The sequence below is a fragment of the Balaenoptera ricei genome, chromosome 6, assembly GCF_028023285.1.
Source record: "Balaenoptera ricei isolate mBalRic1 chromosome 6, mBalRic1.hap2, whole genome shotgun sequence".
NCBI lineage: Eukaryota > Metazoa > Chordata > Mammalia > Artiodactyla > Balaenopteridae > Balaenoptera > Balaenoptera ricei.
The window spans coordinates 121,765,060-121,782,099 of NC_082644.1; the positions used below are offsets into that span (position 1 = coordinate 121,765,060).

At 64.2% G+C, this 17,040-nt stretch overlaps 2 protein-coding genes across 2 annotated transcripts in view; one reads left to right on the forward strand and one right to left on the reverse strand.

Moving 5' to 3' along the window:
• Positions 1–5,530, reverse strand: part of CCDC187 (coiled-coil domain containing 187) — a 44,673-nt gene extending 39,143 nt beyond the window's left edge. The window contains 3 exon segments of the mRNA XM_059926698.1: positions 1,313–1,467; positions 4,127–4,371; positions 5,302–5,530. Of these exon segments, the coding sequence (XP_059782681.1) occupies positions 1,313–1,467; positions 4,127–4,371; positions 5,302–5,530 (629 nt within the window).
• Positions 5,531–15,236: 9,706 nt separating this feature from the next.
• GPSM1 (G protein signaling modulator 1) overlaps positions 15,237–17,040 on the forward strand; it is a 30,589-nt gene continuing 28,785 nt past the window's right edge. Inside the window, 1 exon segment of the mRNA XM_059926041.1 lies at positions 15,237–15,387. Within this exon segment, the coding sequence (XP_059782024.1) occupies positions 15,323–15,387 (65 nt within the window). The 5' untranslated portion in view covers positions 15,237–15,322.

The window sequence follows — 17,040 nt, forward strand, 5'->3', positions numbered from 1 at the left end:
AGGGCTGCCGTGCGTGGTGAGTGAGCTGCCCAGGGCTGGGGGTCAGGCTAGGCCTGGGCTGGAGTAGGGACGACGTGAGGGCCTGGGGGCGGGGATGAGCAGGGGCAGGGGTGGGCTCAGCCCCAGGCTGGTGTCCGGCTCAAGGTTCAGTTCCGGGTGGGGTCAGCCTGGGAGTCCGGGTGCGGGAGAGAGGAACCAGCCCTGGCCACGTCCCCAGCAGATGGACGAGGGGCTGAGCGCTCCGGCCCTGACGCTTCGGCTTGTGGGGACTGGTCGGGGGAAGTGGGCGGCGGCTTCCCGCTCTCCCTGGCACGTGCTCAGTGCACCCCTTCGACCACAGAGATAGAGGCTGGAGAGGCCTGAGCGCCAGGAGAGCATGCCAACCTGTCCAGCTCCAGTGGGCTTCCTATCACCTGCTCGACCGCCCCGGCAGGGCAGTGCGGTGAGGGGGACACGGCCGCTGCCATCTGCTGGCCCTGGGCTCAGCGTGGTCCCCCGAGGAGGAGAGCTGGTTCCTCCTCCAGCTCCGCCCCAGCTGGCAGGGTAACCTTGGGCGACCAGAGGCCTCACCCCACCCTGTCTCTGGGTCTTGTGAGCCTCTGGTGAGTTCACTCCCACAGGAGGGCCCTGCGGAGTGGCCCTCAGGGAGGGGCTGAGATGGTTAGGAACACTCATTCATTTTAGGAATTGCCCTAAAGGCACTCCTTCCAGAGCGGCGGCGGCGGCGGCGGCGGCGGGGGGGCCCAGAGAAAGGCGGGTCTGCAGCAAAGGACCCCCTAATTCCAGGCGGGCATGGAGAATGGAGAGCCGTCCTCGAGGCTCCTTCTAAAGGACCCGTCCTGGGGAACCGGGGACACCTGCGGACGCTGCCGTCTGGGCAGCGCGCAGGGCGGGGCTCTGGTCACTGCGACACAGCCCCACGTTTAGCGGCCAGCAGGAGGGGGAGTCGCCCCGGACAGACCCTGCCTGGAATGTGAGGTGCCCCCTCCACCCCCGCGCAGCCTCCCCTGTAGTTGGGGCCGGGGTGAGGCGGGCACAGAGCCAGCAGGACCCCAGATCCAGCCTCTGGCTCCAGGGCCCTCAACCACACCTGGTGGCCCAGACGGACGCCGTACCTCTGCGGCCAGGTCCCCCTGCCGGCAGCACCGCGACCGCCATCCGGCCCTGCCCCGTCCTCCTGGCCTGGAGCCCCGCCCTGCCTGGGCTCGCCCGCTCCACTGGGCACCTGGCCCGGGGAGGCTGAAACGGAGCAGGTCCCACCCGTGTGTTTCTTTAGGACGTTTGCAAGCGGCTGGTCTCCCAGGGAGCTGACCTGGGGCCGCGCGGGAAGGCGGCCCCTGCCCGGAGAGCTGCAGGCAGCAGCGTGCGCCTGCGCTGTGCCGCGCACACGGCCCCCTTCCGCCCCCCTCGGGGGTGGGGCGACATCGTAAGGAACGACCAGGGCGTCCCCCACACGGCCCCCAGAGCCTGGATAGGGGAGGGGGCGCCCAGAGACAGCTCCGCCTCCTCCGTTCACAAAGAGCCCCCGACCCCTGGGCAGAATCCCTCGGCGGCCTTGGCAAGAGTGAGAGCCCACGCCCATCACCCCGCGAAAGGACCCCGCCTGCGCTGCGGCCTCAGGGTGACGCTCCGAAGCAGAGACCTGGCCCCTTTACTGAAGGCCTTCCTCCCCGCCACACCCTCAGGCCCCCCCATCAGTTGGGGTCCCGGGGGGTGTCCTCCCAGGGTCCTCTGGGCTCTCCAGCCCTCCTCCCCTGAGGGCAGAGGGCAAGGGGCATTCTCAGCAGAAGCAGCCGGAGCCTAGACACAAGAAGTTTCTCCTGATGGCTGGGCCTGGTGGCCCTCTGTTCCCTTTAGCAGGGCCTCAGCTGCCCCCAGGGGTCAAGGACACCTCCTCCTCCAGGAAGAAGCCACGTCGTAAACATGACGGGCCGTCAGCTTAAACCCTCTACTGGCGATAAAAGCAAAATCATGAAAACAAGTGCGTGGCGAACTTGGAAACAAACCCAACGGCCTCCCTGCCCAGGACCCCAGCTCCTGTCACCCCTGCCCGGCTGCAGCGGCCGCTGGGCTTGGCTCTGGGCTGCAGCTGGGTGGCCGCGAGTGGCAGTGTCAGCTCCCGCCTGGGTCGCCTTCCGCGAGGCTCCGAGAAGGCTGCTGGGCGGGGGCCACGGCCAGGGGCGAGGAGCAGCCTCGTGCAGGCCCGCCCACCCGGCAGCATCGCAGCTGAGCCCAGAGCCGCAGGCCCGTGAGGACCGAGGCCCCCCGCCAGCCAGCGGGTGTGGCACACGCAGCGCCCCGGCCTGATGCCCTCCCTGGCTTGTGCCGGCCTGATGCCACTCTCTGAGAAAGTCGCCTCAGCTCCCTGTGAGTGGGGCCCCGTCCCTCTGCCCCCCACGGGGTGGGGACCGCTGGGGGATGGGGGTGGCCTGTGTGCAGATGCCTTTGGCTTCGGGAGCCCCCAGCACAGTCGGGGCAGGGGGAGGCGTGGGGATCCCATCTCAGCTGTCCCGCCCACGGTCCTGCGGGAGGAGTCCAGCTCCGCTCCTCGGGTTCAGCCCCAGCCTCGTGTCCTGGGCCCGGCAGGGTCGGAAGCCGGGGGGCGGGGGTCTTCACAGCCGGCCACACCCCCAGGGCCGGGAGACACAGCACACGTGGGTCCCCGGGGCCACACCAAGCTCGGCCAGGTCTGAGAGGGGTCACAAGGGACGGGCTTCTCGGCTGGGAGGGGCTGCATGAAGAGCAAACCGAGCGGCCTGTGCCCCCCTGCCCGGCACGTGGTGGACGCAGAGGTAGAGCCGTGACTCCAGACATGCCAGGTGCTTGCCGGTGACCTCGGGCAGGTCGTTCAGTTTGCTCATCAGGAAAGTGGGCGCAACAGTAGCCCCCACTTGGCAGGGTTCTCGAGAGGGTCAGGAGACACCTGGTACTCAGTGCCCCCTGGGTTGGGCACAGACTGAGAAATGAGAGCCGGGCACCTCTGTTCCCACCCGGCCCAGCCCAGGCCCCCATGACACACCTGCACCGTGAGGCCAGAGAGTTGGGACCCACCAGGGCAGCCGTTTCTGTCCCTCGCTGCCACCTGGCCTGGGGCCTGGCATGCCATGCTCCGCACCCGCAGCCGCTGCACCGTGAGAAGTGGCCGGGCTGGCTGGTGGGTCGGGTGGGGACGCGGGTGGGGAGGGACTCGGCCGCGCTCTGCTCTAATCAGCCACACTGTTTACTCTCCCCCACCATGTCCCTAGGACAGCCAGCCCTGAGCAGGCTTGAGCAGGCTGGGGACAGTTGGACCACCCTGCTCACAGCCTCCGGGGCCCCAGGGTCAGAAACCACAGAGGAGGCGGCAGCGACAACAGCTGGCACAGGCCTGGACGTTGGCATGGCACCTGCCAGACGCAGCCCTGGGGAAGCAGCGGCCCCGCAGGGGACACACCCACGCCAGCCCCGGCCACACCGAGAGTCTCCAGCGGAGCAGACCTCGCCCAGAAGCCACAAGGCAGCCGGGGCCCAAGGGGCACAGGGGCTGAGAGGCCAGAGGAAGCCGTCCCAAGGCTGACCCAGGCTCCGGGCACATCGGGGAAGTGACGTGCAGACGGCAAGGGCACCTGGGCACTTGCGCCCTGCTGCTCAGAGGCACACGCTTGCCCTTTGATACCTGCCGTGCACACACACACACACAGAGACACACACACACACTACACACACTAGACACACACACACAAATAACACACTACACACACATAGATACACCACACACACAGACACGCACAAACAACACCACACAGACACACAGCACACATGCACACACAGGCCCAGTACGTCCCCCAGGTGACCTGGCCCTGTCACCTTGCCCACTGTCACACAACGCGGAGCAGAGACCCGCCCTCGGCCCTGGCCCCCCAAATTAGGAGCAGCCGGCAGCCCTGGGAAAGGAGCCTGGGGACATGACACACCCAGCACGGCTTTGCCCCAGGAGGTCCCAAGTCCTCAGAGGGGGCCCTCAGGCAGGAAGACCCCTCCCAAGGGGGGCAGGGCGGAGGAGGGTGACTGCTCTGGGCTCAGCCAAGCCCGCAGGAAGCCCTGGGGAGGCCAGGCAGGGCCCAGGCAGGGACCCCAGAGGACTCACCCGCTGCAGGGCTCCAGGCCTCCCCGTCCGTGGGAGGGTGCGGGGCGGCAGCCACGGCTCAAAGGCCAGCAGCAAGCAGAGCGCCAGGACCCGGGCACCCAGGCCTCCAGGTCCGGGGAGGCCAGGCGGGGAGAGGCCCGCCCCGACGTTGCCAAAGAAACCCCCGGCGTCCCTCTGACAGTGCGGGCTCCTCCTCCAGGCTGCTGGGAGCCTGCAGGACCCGTGCCAGGCGCCAGGGGCCTCACCTGCACCAAAGCCCCACCCGAGCGGAGGTACGCACATGGGGCACCCTCCCTACGGCACGAGGAACTGCCCAGAGCCCCGCTTTCGCCCTCCTCCCCAGAACCCGCACCCCGCACCGGGGCTCTGGGGGCTGGGAGCAGGGGGCCTGGAGGTGGACGAGTGCCATCCCTTCTGACACAGGACGTGAGGCGTGTGTCACTGGGACAGCTCACACCTCCAGAGCAGCCCTCCAGGCGTGGAGACCGGGTGGGCGGTGTGCGTGGGTCGGGGTGGGGGACGTGTGTGCAGGCACAGAGCGCCGCGCGGTCCGGTTACACCAAACTCACAAACCGCAAAGCGCCTCGCGTCCTCGGGGTCGGCGTGGCAGCCTCGGCCGAGCGACGGGAGGTGGCGCTTTCCTGTGGCCTTACACTGGTTTTCCAACTAAGGCTGCTGGTGAGTGTGGGGAAGAGCGTGCTGTTCCCCCCCGCCCCCGTCACCCCCCATCCAGCTCCAACCACAGGCCTGCGGGGGAGGGGGGCAGGGCGGGTGCCCAGGGGTCCCGGGGGCTGCCCCATGAACATCCGGTCTTCCCAGCTGCCAACTTAGCCGGCTATGGGGCCGCACCAGCAGGTGGCGCCCTGTCCCCATCATGGAGGGGGAGCCAGCCCCCTACGGGGGTGCCAGGGGACTGTCCCACAGGCCTTTGCTGCTCCTGCCACCACTCCACCCCCCCCATAGTTACGTCCCTCCCCCAAAAAACTCTAGAAAAACAGTCTTTTGCGAAGAAACTCCTCTTGGTGTTCAGGAAGTTTGGATTTAGGGACGGAGACAGAGCAGCCTGGCCTCTTAAATACTCAGGGGTATGTCTGCCCCCCGGAGTGGTATGGGGGGGGCAGCAGGCCCTCAGCCACTGGGGAATTGCTGGACGCTGTCCCGGGAGAGCCAGGCACCTGGAAAGGTCACCTCGGACTGGAGCTGGACCCTCCATGAAAGACCACACTGGAGGTGGCTGGGACCCTGGGCCAGAGGATCCACAGGGCGCCGACCCCTGCGGTCGGCAGGTGTGGTGCTGGAGCGCTGCACCCCTGCCTGGGCCTGCCTCGGCCGCCATGAGCCAGGAGGCATCTGGCACCTGAAGATGGATGGGCTCAGGTGTGTACACAGGTTGGCTTTGTCCATCGATGCCGGAGAGGTGGGGAGACTCCACCTGGCCTGAGGGCTGGACACGGTGGCTGGAGCCTACAAAGAGCCCCAAGTCGACCAACAAAGACCCCAACACTTCCAGGGGGCGGCAGCAGTGCATCCGCTGTCCAGACTCAGCCCCCAGGCGTTTGGCAACCCCCTGGCGGGTCCCGCTGTCTGGTCGCTGCCCTGAGCGGCCTGTGCAGAACACCTCTCGCTGGAATTCTGAGATGCGGACTTCAGATCCAAAAAGCACCAGGACTGAAAACACGCTAATTTTTTTCTTTGTTAAAAGGAAATGCGTCAATGCAAACACTGAGACAACTTTCCTGGCCGCCGGGCCACCTCTTCAGCCCACGGGTTCCAGATCTGAAAACTGGCTCAGGGCCAAAACCCACGCCAGGGACTGTGGCATTTCTATTGGGGCAGTCACCCTCCGCCTCTCGGTCATCCGTCCTTAATTTACTCTGACAAACGTAAGAGGCCTTCCCCAGAGGCACCTGGGGTAGCTGCACTGGGAAAGGGAATGGCAGACATGGTACAGACATCAGGACACAGGGCCAGGGTTGACACTGAGGCCCAGAGAACCCCGTCAGACAGGCAGTGAACAGAGTTCTGCCCGCGGTCCAGCTTAGAGCGGGTCCGCTGGGTCACAGACCCCCTGGTGGTCCCCTCCGCAGTCTGCGGATGTAGAATTCACAAACCCCACGTGGGATCCGTGGTCTGTGGGGTAAGAGCTATTGTTGTGATCATGGCGGGAAGGTTAAGGGTATGAAACGTCTCCCCTCCATGGCCCAGAGAGTAAAGCAAAAGCAGCATCACCTCCAGGGTAGGGGGACGGGGAGACGGGTGCCCTCCTGGAGGATCCGAAGGATGCGGGGGGCTGGTCCCCAGCATACCTCCATTTCATTCTCCAGCCCAGTCCCTGCTGAAAGGGAGTAGGTCGTGGAGCCCGACCGCAGCCTCCAGGGCAGGGTGACGTGGCCCCAGGGACACGAGGCCCTGCGGTGTGGTGCAGCCTCCCTCCCCTTCAGAGACAGACGGCGTTCTCCACGTGGGATGCACACGGCACCTACTGCAGGGCTGTCTGGGGCTGTGTCTGACTCCCTGCCCTGAGCCACATGCATCACAAGGACCCAGCTCATCAGGGGCGCGATGCCGCTGGGCTGGCCGGACAAGACGCGGGGTGACACGTGCTCTCCAGAGGGCGGCCTCCAGCGGCAGCAGATAGAACAGCCAGGACTCGGAAAGATTGCAAGACCTGCCACACCGTGAACGTTCTAGAGGTCCAGGGGAGGGGGGTGTCCCCGGGCGTGCCCTCCAAGCAAAGGTCAGGTGGTTGCATCTTGCACCTCCTGCCGGGAACAGGGACGCACCATGCCTGGCAAGTCTCTCGGGTTCTGGAGGCAGCGCAGCCCACGCCTAGGGATGTGCTCTGGCCATTTCCCCGGTGACGCAGAAGGCCGCCAGCGTGGAGGGCTACCCAGAGCGGGAAAGGGCCCCCAGCAGGCAGGCTGGCATTGCCCGCATCTGTGATGGGCAAGGCTTGTGGGGTTGGGGGCGAGCCCAGAGGGAGGGAGAGTCATGGCCCAGGCCCCGGGCTCTGCATGGAGGCCACACCATCGGAGGAAGAGTTTCACCCTGTTGTGGCCTGAATATGTGTGTCCTTCCCAGATCCATATGTTGAGCCCTAAGGTCCCGTGTGGCTGTATTTGGAATAAAGAAGTAATTACGGTTAAATGAGGTCATGGGGAAGGGGGGCTGATACGATAGGATTGGTGTCCTAATAAGGGGAAACACGAGAGCTCACGCTCTGTCTCCTGGCCCCCATGTGCACGCACAGAGGAAAGGCCACGTGAGGACACAGCAAGAAGGCGGCCACCTGCAAGCCCAGAATTCCTCACCGGAACCAAATCTGCTGGTGCCTTGATCCTGGACGTCCAGCCTCCAGGCCTGTGAGAAATAAATGTCTGTTGTTTAAGCCGTCCAGTTGGTGGTGTTTTGTTACCCGGCTTGAGCTGACTAAGAGACATGCCTACTGGGCCCTGAGACAGATGCCCGGCCAGGCTCCAGACATGACATGGCAGGGAATGCCCACCACAAGCTGGGCCCAGTCGGGCCACCCGGTCACTAAGGGGCTTTTTGATGGTTCACAGAGGCTCCTTGCCCTGATTCTGAGCTTTGACCAGCCTTGCAGGGACCCTGGGGCCTGGGGCCCCGTATCTGGGGAGGGATGCCCCAGCACCCCCCCTCCTTCCTTCCTGTTGCTTCCCCGCTCAGCTACCTGGGGCCAGACACAGCTATTTTGGGAAATGTCCATGCTCCCATCCTGGGAGATTCGCGGTCTGAAGGAGGGAAGGCAGTGCCAACCACAGGGAGGGGCAGGAGGGTCAGGTACTCTTCCGACTGGGGGCTCCCTAGGGCCTCACGTGCTTTGCTCCATTAAGGCTGCCGTCCCTGTACACCTCAACCATCGCCCCTGGATTAATTAGGACCACAGACACAGAGGCCTCACACCCAGGGCAACCTGAAAACCATGCACGGCCTCAGGGTTCAGCCTCCCCAGGGTCCTTCCCTCTCCCCAGGGGACTGACCAGATGACTCGGAAATTAGGGAAAGGACCCACTGTCCTTGTCCCAGGGCAACTGTGAAGGATCAACCCATGAAAATGGTCCTACCACCCTGCCCTTTTTAACCCTGGGCTGAGGACACACAGGCCTGGGAGAGGAGGCTGCTGGCAGAGCAGAAGGGCCAGGAGAGGGCGCAGAAGAGGATGCAGGGTTTCCATGGCAACCTTCAGCTGCCTAGGCTGGGAACCACTGGGCAGAGAGGCTCAGGGAGGAGACCCCCGTGGGTGTGTGGGCCAGGCTGGCAGGAGTGTGGTCCCACTCTCCTGCTCTCCTTTCACTTCATCGCTGCTGGACAGACAGATGGACATTGCTCAGGGACCCCGCTGAGGCAGGCAGCTCCTCCGGCTGCACGCCTGCTTTGTGCCTCACGCCTCCCGGGAGGCAAGTCCAGACGTGGGCCGGCGGGGAAGGGCAAGGGGTGCATAGCACCTCTTGAGAACACCTGTGGTAGGGCTTCCAGGGCCCAGTGTGCCCTGAACAGCTGGCCGCCTCCCGCTCTGCCCAGAGTCCCGTGCCCCCAGGCCTTCCCAACACTGCTTCCCGGTGCCGGGCACCCCTGAGCTCGGCACCCTGCCTTCTGCCTTCCCTGCCCTCCCCTCCTCCCCGGGAAGTGGCCGCACGTCCCCTGAGTGCCCTCCTTCCTCCCTCGACACGGCTCTGCACTCCTGCAGCTCCAGCCTGACTTGGGGGCGGCACGTCCCCCCTCCAGGCCTGCCTGGGGGTGACGGTGTCTGAGGGCAGGGGAGGGTTGGGGGCTGGGGCCTCGCCTCCTCCACACCTGGCGGGGGGCAGGGTGTTCAGGCAGGTGTGGGGGGCTCCCGCAGGGGCAAGTGGGTGTCCCGGGGACCAGGTGTGCTCCAGGCTCTGTGGCCACACCCCCGGTGTGGCAGGTGGCGCACAGGTGATGAGCATCCAGTGCTCAGGGGCCAAGGTCAGGGGCAAGGAGAGCGAGGGTAGGGGTGCTGCAGGGCCCAGGGCTCAGGGACCTTCCTCAAGTTCCAGCTGTTCTTCCAGGTTCCCAGCCAGCAGGCCTGCTCCTGTCCCCCAGCCTGGTGGCCCCAGAGGCACCTGGGCTCCCTCTGGCCTTGCTGTCAAATGGAGCACCTGTCCCAGAGGGGCAGGCAAACTCCCGGCCCATCGGTCCCACACACGAGTCTCATGTCTGCTGTGATCCAGGGCCACGCCAAGGGCTTCGCAGGCAACACCTCATTCACCGGGCTCCCATTTGAGAGAGAACAGAGAGGCCCGGAGAAGGGCTGGGGCCCCAGTTCGTGAGTAGCCCTGCTGTGTCCCAAGCCCCACACTTGCCCTATGCTCTAGATGAGTGGGGGGCGGGGTCTAAATGCAGAGAGGATTTGTCATCAGTCAGTGAGCATCTGTGTGTCAGCCCCATGCCAGGAGCTTCCGCGATCCCAGCTGGTCCTTGCCCACCTGCAGCACACAGGTGCTCTGCCCAGCCTTTTGCCCACCAGTAAGGACCTGGTACATAGCAGTGACATGTCTATAAGGTGAATGTCACACAGCCTCCACCCCCAGTTGTGTCTGTGATGTCCAGGTAATATAATGTTAATGGGGAGGGACTTGCCTAGCGGTCCAGTGGTTAAGACTCTGCACTTCCACTGCAGGGGGCACGGCTTTGATCCCCGCTCAGGGGAACTAAGATCCTGCATGCTGTGCAGCTGGGGCCAAAAAAAATTTTTTTAAATGTTCATTGGGAGCAGAAGACTACAAAACTACCTGCGCTACACGATCCAAGTTACGTAGCAACCTTGTCAGTGCATACTGAGAACTGGGTGTAGTGCGGTGAATGGCGGTCCCAAAAGAGACATCCACCTACAATGGTAAATGTGACCTCATTTGGGAAAAAAGGGTGATTGCAAACGAAATTAAATTAAGGCTCTTGAGATGAGATCATCCCCAGTTAGGGTGGGTCCTAAATCCAAGGCAAGTCCTTTCAGGAGGAGAGAAAACATAGACCGAGAGGAGAGACACAGGGACAAGAGGGGAGACCTCATGAAGATAGAGGCAGAGATTGGAGTGATTTGGCCACAAGCCACGGGACACCTGGAGCCCCAGAAGTTGGAAGAGGCAGGAAGGACTCCTGCTGGACCCTCTCCAGACAGAGCGGGACCCCACCAGCACCTAGATTCTTCTGGCTTCCGGAGCTGAGAGAGAACGAATTTCTGTCATTTTAAGCCACCCAGTTGTGGTCATTTGTTACAGCAGCCTTAGGAGACTAATACGGAGGCCCTCGCCCCATCAGGCAGCATTTAACCAGCACTTACTGTGCCTTCTGTCACAGTTCCAATGGGTCCAGCCTCCCAGCGAGCCTGGGAGGTAAGTATCAGAGAGACAGAACTTGCCTGGGTTGAAATGTGAGCCCAGGCATCTGGCTCTTCACCACAGCATGGCCTGGCTTCTCTCCCCAGAGGGTCTGGGTCCACGATCCATCATCACACTCCTGGAATGGGCAGATGCCAGTGGGCAGAGAACCCCCAAAAGGGAGAAACCCACTGCATTTTCTGTTTGTCTGGGGGGCTTCCTAGCATTTATTTGGATCAGCAGATTCGCCTTCCTAATTCTGTTTGGTTTAGGCTGTTGTTAAAAGGTTCCCTCTCCCACCCCACACCCAAGGCCTGGGGGGCTTGGAGCCATCCCAGGAACCTGGAGCCCAAATACACTCTCCTCTGTCTCTCTCCTTCTCTGTCTCTGTCTGTTTCTCCCTCTCTCTGTCTCTGTGTGTCTCTCCCTCTCTCTGTCTCTGTCTGTCTCTCCCTCTCTCTGTCTGTCTCTCCCTCTCTCTGTCTCTGTCTCTCCCTCTCTCTGTCTCTGTCTCTCCCTCTCTCTGTCTCTGTCTCTCCCTCTGTCTCTGTCTGTCTCTCCCTCTCTCTGTCTCTGTCTCTCCCTCTCTCTGTCTCTGTCTCTCCCTCTCTCTGTCTCTGTCTCTCCCTCTCTCTCTCTGTCTCTCTCCCTCTCTCTGTCTCTGTCTCTCCCTCTCTCTGTCTCTGTCTCTCCCTCTCTCTGTCTCTGTCTCTCTCCCTCTCTCTGTCTGTCTCCCTCTCTCTGTCTCTGTCTGTCTCTCCCTCTCTCTGTCTGTCTCTCCCTCTCTCTGTCTGTCTCTCCCTCTCTCTGTCTCTGTCTGTCTCTCCCTCTCTCTGTCTCTGTCTCTCCCTCTCTCTGTCTCTGTCTGTCTCTCCCTCTCTCTGTCTCTGTCTCTCCCTCTCTCTGTCTCTGTCTCTCCCTCTCTCTGTCTCTGTCTCTCCCTCTCTCTGTCTCTGTCTCTCTCCCTCTCTCTGTCTCTGTCTCTCCCTCTCTCTGTCTCTGTCTCTCCCTCTCTCTGTCTCTGTCTGTCTCTCCCTCTCTCTGTCTCTCCCTCTCTCTGTCTCTGTCTCTCCCTCTCTCTGTCTCTGTCTCTCCCTCTCTCTGTCTCTGTCTCTCTCCCTCTCTCTGTCTCTGTCTCTCCCTCTCTCTGTCTCTGTCTGTCTCTCCCTCTGTCTCTGTCTCTCCCTCTCTCTGTCTCTGTCTCTCTCCCTCTCTCTGTCTGTCTCCCTCTCTCTGTCTCTGTCTGTCTCTCCCTCTCTCTGTCTGTCTCTCCCTCTCTCTGTCTCTGTCTCTCCCTCTCTCTGTCTCTGTCTTTCCCTCTCTCTGTCTCTGTCTCTCCCTCTGTCTCTGTCTCTCCCTCTCCCTCTCTTTGTCTCTGTCTGTCTCTCCCTCTCTCTGTCTCTGTCTCTCTCCCTCTCTCTGTCTCTGTCTCTCCCTCTCTCTGTCTCTGTCTCTCCATCTGTCTCTGTCTCTCCCTCTCTCTGTCTCTGTCTCTCTCCCTCTCTCTGTCTCTCCCTCTCTCTGTCTCTGTCTCTGTCTCTCTCCAGCACTCACAGGCCTGGGGGCACAGACGGGCAGGGGCAGGGGTTTCCATCATACAGGCCAAGGACGAGCCCGCCATGGACAAGTGAGCGCGGGTCTGCTTCATGAGCACCTGCTTCCTCCCCACAGGCCCTGGGGGCATAAACTGGGTGATAAAGCCAACAGCTGCCAGCCAGAGCCCCAGGAATGCCGCATGGCCAGGTGTCATTCGAAGACACAGTGGCGTACAGCCTCACGCACACCTCTAGCCATTTCCTGGATGTGTGTCGTCTCCCAGCGAGGTGCTCAGGACCCCGTGGGTGGACAGACCGTTTCCTTCCGGGCTTCCTGCAACACCTGCTGTCCACCCTGCAGCCCCCACTCTCCAGGGACTTTGAGGCCCCAAGGGGCTGTGGGTGATGTCTTAGGGGCCTTGGGGCAATGGGGGCACATACCCTAAAACTGTGCAGAAGAATGAGCTCTTTCTCAGGGTAATGAGATTTTTAGAAATGGTGGTAAAAATGAGTGCTCTTTTTACTTAAGCACGTATGTGTGCGTGTGTGTGTGCATGCACCTGTGTGTTTGGGTCTCTCCCCTCTCTGTCCACCTCTTTCCTCAGGTCCAGGTCAGGCACCTCGGCCAGTGGCACCTGGTGGTGATCCCAGCCCCACTGAGCCCTGCAGGAGCAGCCTTGTGTGGGGAGGGGGCCCCGGGAGGTGTGGGTAGGAGGAGGCGGGGGCTGTGTTCACAGCCTCCTGAGGAAACACTCTGCCTGGGCTGGTGCACCGAGCGTCACGGGGGAGTTTACACGACAGAACGCACGGAGCCCAGGTGTGTGCGGGCAGCAGGTCTCTGCACCTGGCAGGCTGCGGGGAGGCGTGAGCAGCCGAGTGAATGGCGGGGAGAGACGGGTCCAGCGCCAGCAGGGGCAGGTGGTGATGGAGGGTTGGTGCCCCCAGGAGCTCCTGCTCCCCAAGACCTGTCACCTGGCAGCCCCCTGCTCTCCGTGGAGCCGAGCCACACCTGGTCTCAAAACTGGGTGGCCACGTGGGCAATGCATGTTGGGCCCGGTGCCTGCCCACATTCCACCCTCCTTTGTGGGTCCTCTCGATGGCAGACAATCGGGTCTCTGGATGGGAGAAGACACACCTCTGTGCCGTGTGGCGAGGACCGCCTGCAGGGGTCCAGTGGGGCCAGGAGCCCTGGCACGGGCAGCTGGCATTCCCTGAGCTCTCACTGTGTGCCAGGCACAGTGAGCATCACGGTCCAGACCCCATGATCCTTCCCAACCCCGGCAGGATGGGGCTGCTGAACCCTATTTACAGGTGGCAGAACCGAGGCTCAGACAGGGAGAGCAACTTGTACCAGGCACACAGCGGGGTGGGGGTGGGGATGGCCTAACTCAGAGCCGGAGCCCTTGGCCAGCTCACTGCCCAGCACCCCCAAGAGGGTTCTAGCTCCCCCGGGAAGCTCTGATAGAAAGTTGAGACCCTTCCAGCCCCGGGACCTGAGCTCCCCAGTATCCCCGCTCGCAGGAAGGAAGAAAGAAGATGCCTTCCCTGCAGGACCACTCTGGGGCCAGGAATCGCTCCCTCACTCCACCGTTCACGTCACATCACTATGAAGGTGGCCTTCCTGGTATGAGGCACCGGGCCACAGACCCAGGGGACCCGCAGGGGGCTCACAGCAGCGGCCTCCTGGGGACACTGAGCTTAGGCCTGGAACGGGCGGGGCCCACAGCAGCCCCTGCCCTGACACTGAGGCCCGCTCAGGGGTTCCCCAAGGACGCAGGCCTGGGGCTGCCGTAAACGAGGGTGGTGCCCCTATCCGCTGCACCACCCACCCTGCAGGGGCCAGACGGCGGCCGCGGCCAAGGCCGAGAGCAAGGCCTTGCCCAGCTCCTGTGGTCATGGGGGGAGGGTGACCTGGCCAAGCCGCCGCCACTGCGCTCTGGGCACAGATGGTCCCATCCCCGCTGCCTCTTCCGCAGGAAAAACAAACCAGCTCGGGACCAACAGTCCTTTTTTACCTCGTGTTTATTTTCACGGCCTTTGCCTCTGCCTGAAGCCAGCGTCCTGGGGGCTGCGCTCTGCCGAGGGTCTGGCTGGGGTGGCCATGGCATTTTCCTGACCTTAGGGCAGCTCTCCAGATAGGCGCCAGGGTGCTCCCGGGGAAAGTAGCCCATTTCCTGCCCCCCAGACTTGTCCCTGTCCCATTCGGTCACAGCAACTTTTCCAGGATTTGGAGTCTTCTGGCTGCATGGTGGGGGGGGAGGGGGGTTGAGGTTGAGAAGGGCAGCGGGACAGAACCAGTGAGACCCTAGAGCAGTCAGAGCCGAGGGGGTGGAGATGAGGCCACGTCACCGGTCAGGGCCACCAGGGCTCCCGGGAATTCGCAGGGAGGAGGTGGCCTGGCATTGGGATACTCGAGTCAGGTGGGTGGGCACGGCCCGGCTGCTCTACCTGCATCCTTCCAAGTTTTCAGCCATCCCCATTTCACAGACAGCTGAGAAGGCCAAGGCTGGTAGGTGGGACCCTGCAACCCAAGGTCTCAGAAGTGAAAAACGGGGAGAGGGAGGGGGGCGTGCTCTCAGGATCGTGGCTTCTGGGGCCAGGCCACACACACGCCTAGGTAAATGCTTCTCCATCCTCCCACATGGGCAAATTCTCACAGGGGACAGACTCGCTAAAGCAGCTAGAGGGGCATCCCCGGGGCCTGCACCCCACTGCCAGTTTGGAGAGGGGCTGAGGCACGCTGGGGCCGGACTGGAGGAGAGGCAGAGGACCACCAAGGGGTGGGGGAGGTCACTTGCCAAACAGAGGCGGGAGGCCAGGCCTCCAACGGGGGGAAGAAACGGGGGTGGCGAGGCCAGCAGGGCTGCACCGCCACGCAAACGGCCTCGCAAGCCCCAGAAGCCCCCAGAAGCGAGGCCGCGCCAGGCCCCGCCCCTGCACTCACCCTGGGGGGCTGGGGGCGCACCCTCCTGAGCCCTTCGCCAGCCGAACGCTCAAAGGCTCCGCCCCTTCCCCGCCGCGGGCCGCTCCCCGGCTTTCTCCCCTCCCCCCACCGCGCGGACGGGGGGAGGGACCGGCGGCTCGGCCCGCGCCCCCTCCCCCTCGGGCGGCGGTGACATCACGGCCACGGCGGGAGGGGCGGCGCCGCGCACATCACTTCCTCGGCGCCTCCCGCCCGCGCGGACTGACGGACGACTGGCGGGCGGTGGACGGCGGAGAGCGGACCGCGGACCGGCGCGGGGCGGCGCGAGGCGGTGCGAGCGTGGGGTGCGCGGCACCTGGCCCTCGGCGCCCCCGGCCCCATGGCGGGTCCGGCCCCGCCCGCCGCTGACGAGCTGCTCGGCCCTGCCCGGCGCCTCTACTCCAGGTGGGCAGGGCAGGGCAGGCGGTGGGGCCGCGCGGGGCCGCGCGGGGACCGGGCAGCTGGGGCCGCTGGAGGCGGGATTGGCCGGCCTGGAACAAAGGCGGCGGCGAGCGCGCAACGTGGCGGGGACGCCCCTCCCAGCGGGGCCGGCGGCGGTTGGGGGCGCGGGGTGGGGAGGGTGCCGGGGGAGGGGGTCGGAGGCTGTGGGCGCTGGGCCTCCCACGGCCCACGCCCTCGAGAACCAGGGCACTAGCGGGTGGGCAGCGTGGGCCGCTGGGATGGGCTGCCGCCTCCCGGATCGCCCCCTCGCAAACGGTGTCCAGGGTTTGGGAGACTGGCAGCTTCTACAGCCCTGCTCTCCTGGCAGCTGGGCCCTGTGGCACAGCAGGCATGTGGTGGGAGCTCCAGGAGCTTCCCTCCCAAGCCTGGCACCACCTCCCCACTGCCATGGCCTGAGTACTGGGTGGGCAGGGGCACATGGTATGGCTGAAGAGACCAGGATGTGTCACACGTGGGGCCCTGCCCCCACCAGCCCACCAGCCCACCAGGTGCCTGTGGTCCAGCAGATTGTGGCTGGCGTGGGGCTGCAGAGCCAGCCAGCTAGGTGGGTGGGTGGGTGGGCGCCTGCCTGAAGAGGCACCTGCCTCCGGCAGGTTCATGGGTGATGCCAGCGGTCTGAGCTCTGCGCCCCACGCGCATCAGGGATGACAGGGTGGCCCTGGCCAGGGCCGCGTGCCTGGTTGGTGACTCCAGGCTTGTCGAGGGTGTGCCACAAGGTGATGCCCTGGGCCTGGCCCAGGCGGGCACGGGCACTGGTGTGCAGGTGTCCGGCAGAGTGGCGCAGGCATGAGTGCTGGGCCGGGAACGCTGACTGACTGCAGCTCCTGGAGGCGGGCCGGCTCCCCACGGTGGGGACAGGCCACCGACTTGGGGGGACATCATCCTGGCTCCCCCCGGCCATCCTTAAGACCTGGGGGCTGCTGAGCCTTCAAGGGGCCTAGCCTGGCCTGCGAGGATTCTCCAGCCCGGCCAGCAACCCAGCAGCCCAGCAGCGGCCGCAAACCTCTGCTGGGTGCCCCCCCTCCCCCGATGTGCAGAATGAGGCTCTGGGGCCCCTCCCACCTTGGTCTGGTCTGTGCTGCTGGCCAGAGACACAGCCCCCATTGTGTGGTCTCGGGATGGAGCGCTGAGCCCCCGGCCTGGCTCCTGGGCCCCACGCAGGGGGAGGGGCGTGTGAGTGGGTTTGTTGGCAGCTGACGCTGGAGGCCTGTCCTAGAGGACCCTCTCCATGGCCCCGCCTTGGGAATGGAGAGCTGTGCGGGGCTGCATTTGCCCCAGGGTCGTTTCTCCGATGGAGAGGGGGTATTTTGGAAGAATGACACGTGTTGATCTGGCAGCCACCGGCTGTGTGTGTGTGTGTGTGTGTGTGTGTAGGGGAGCTATGGCGGAGGAGGTCCAGGGGCGCTGTAGCCCTGGGAGACCCTGCACAGCCAAGCCTGGGGTCCACATCGTGCTAGTCTCCCCACAGGCTTGACCTGGCAGCCGGGGGTGTGGGCTGGCACCAGGGCCCAGCGGGGACACACCAGACAGGACCCTGGCCTGGGGGAGCCGTCCCTGGGCAGGGGCAGAGCTCAGAGCGAGCGCTGGGAGGGGCCC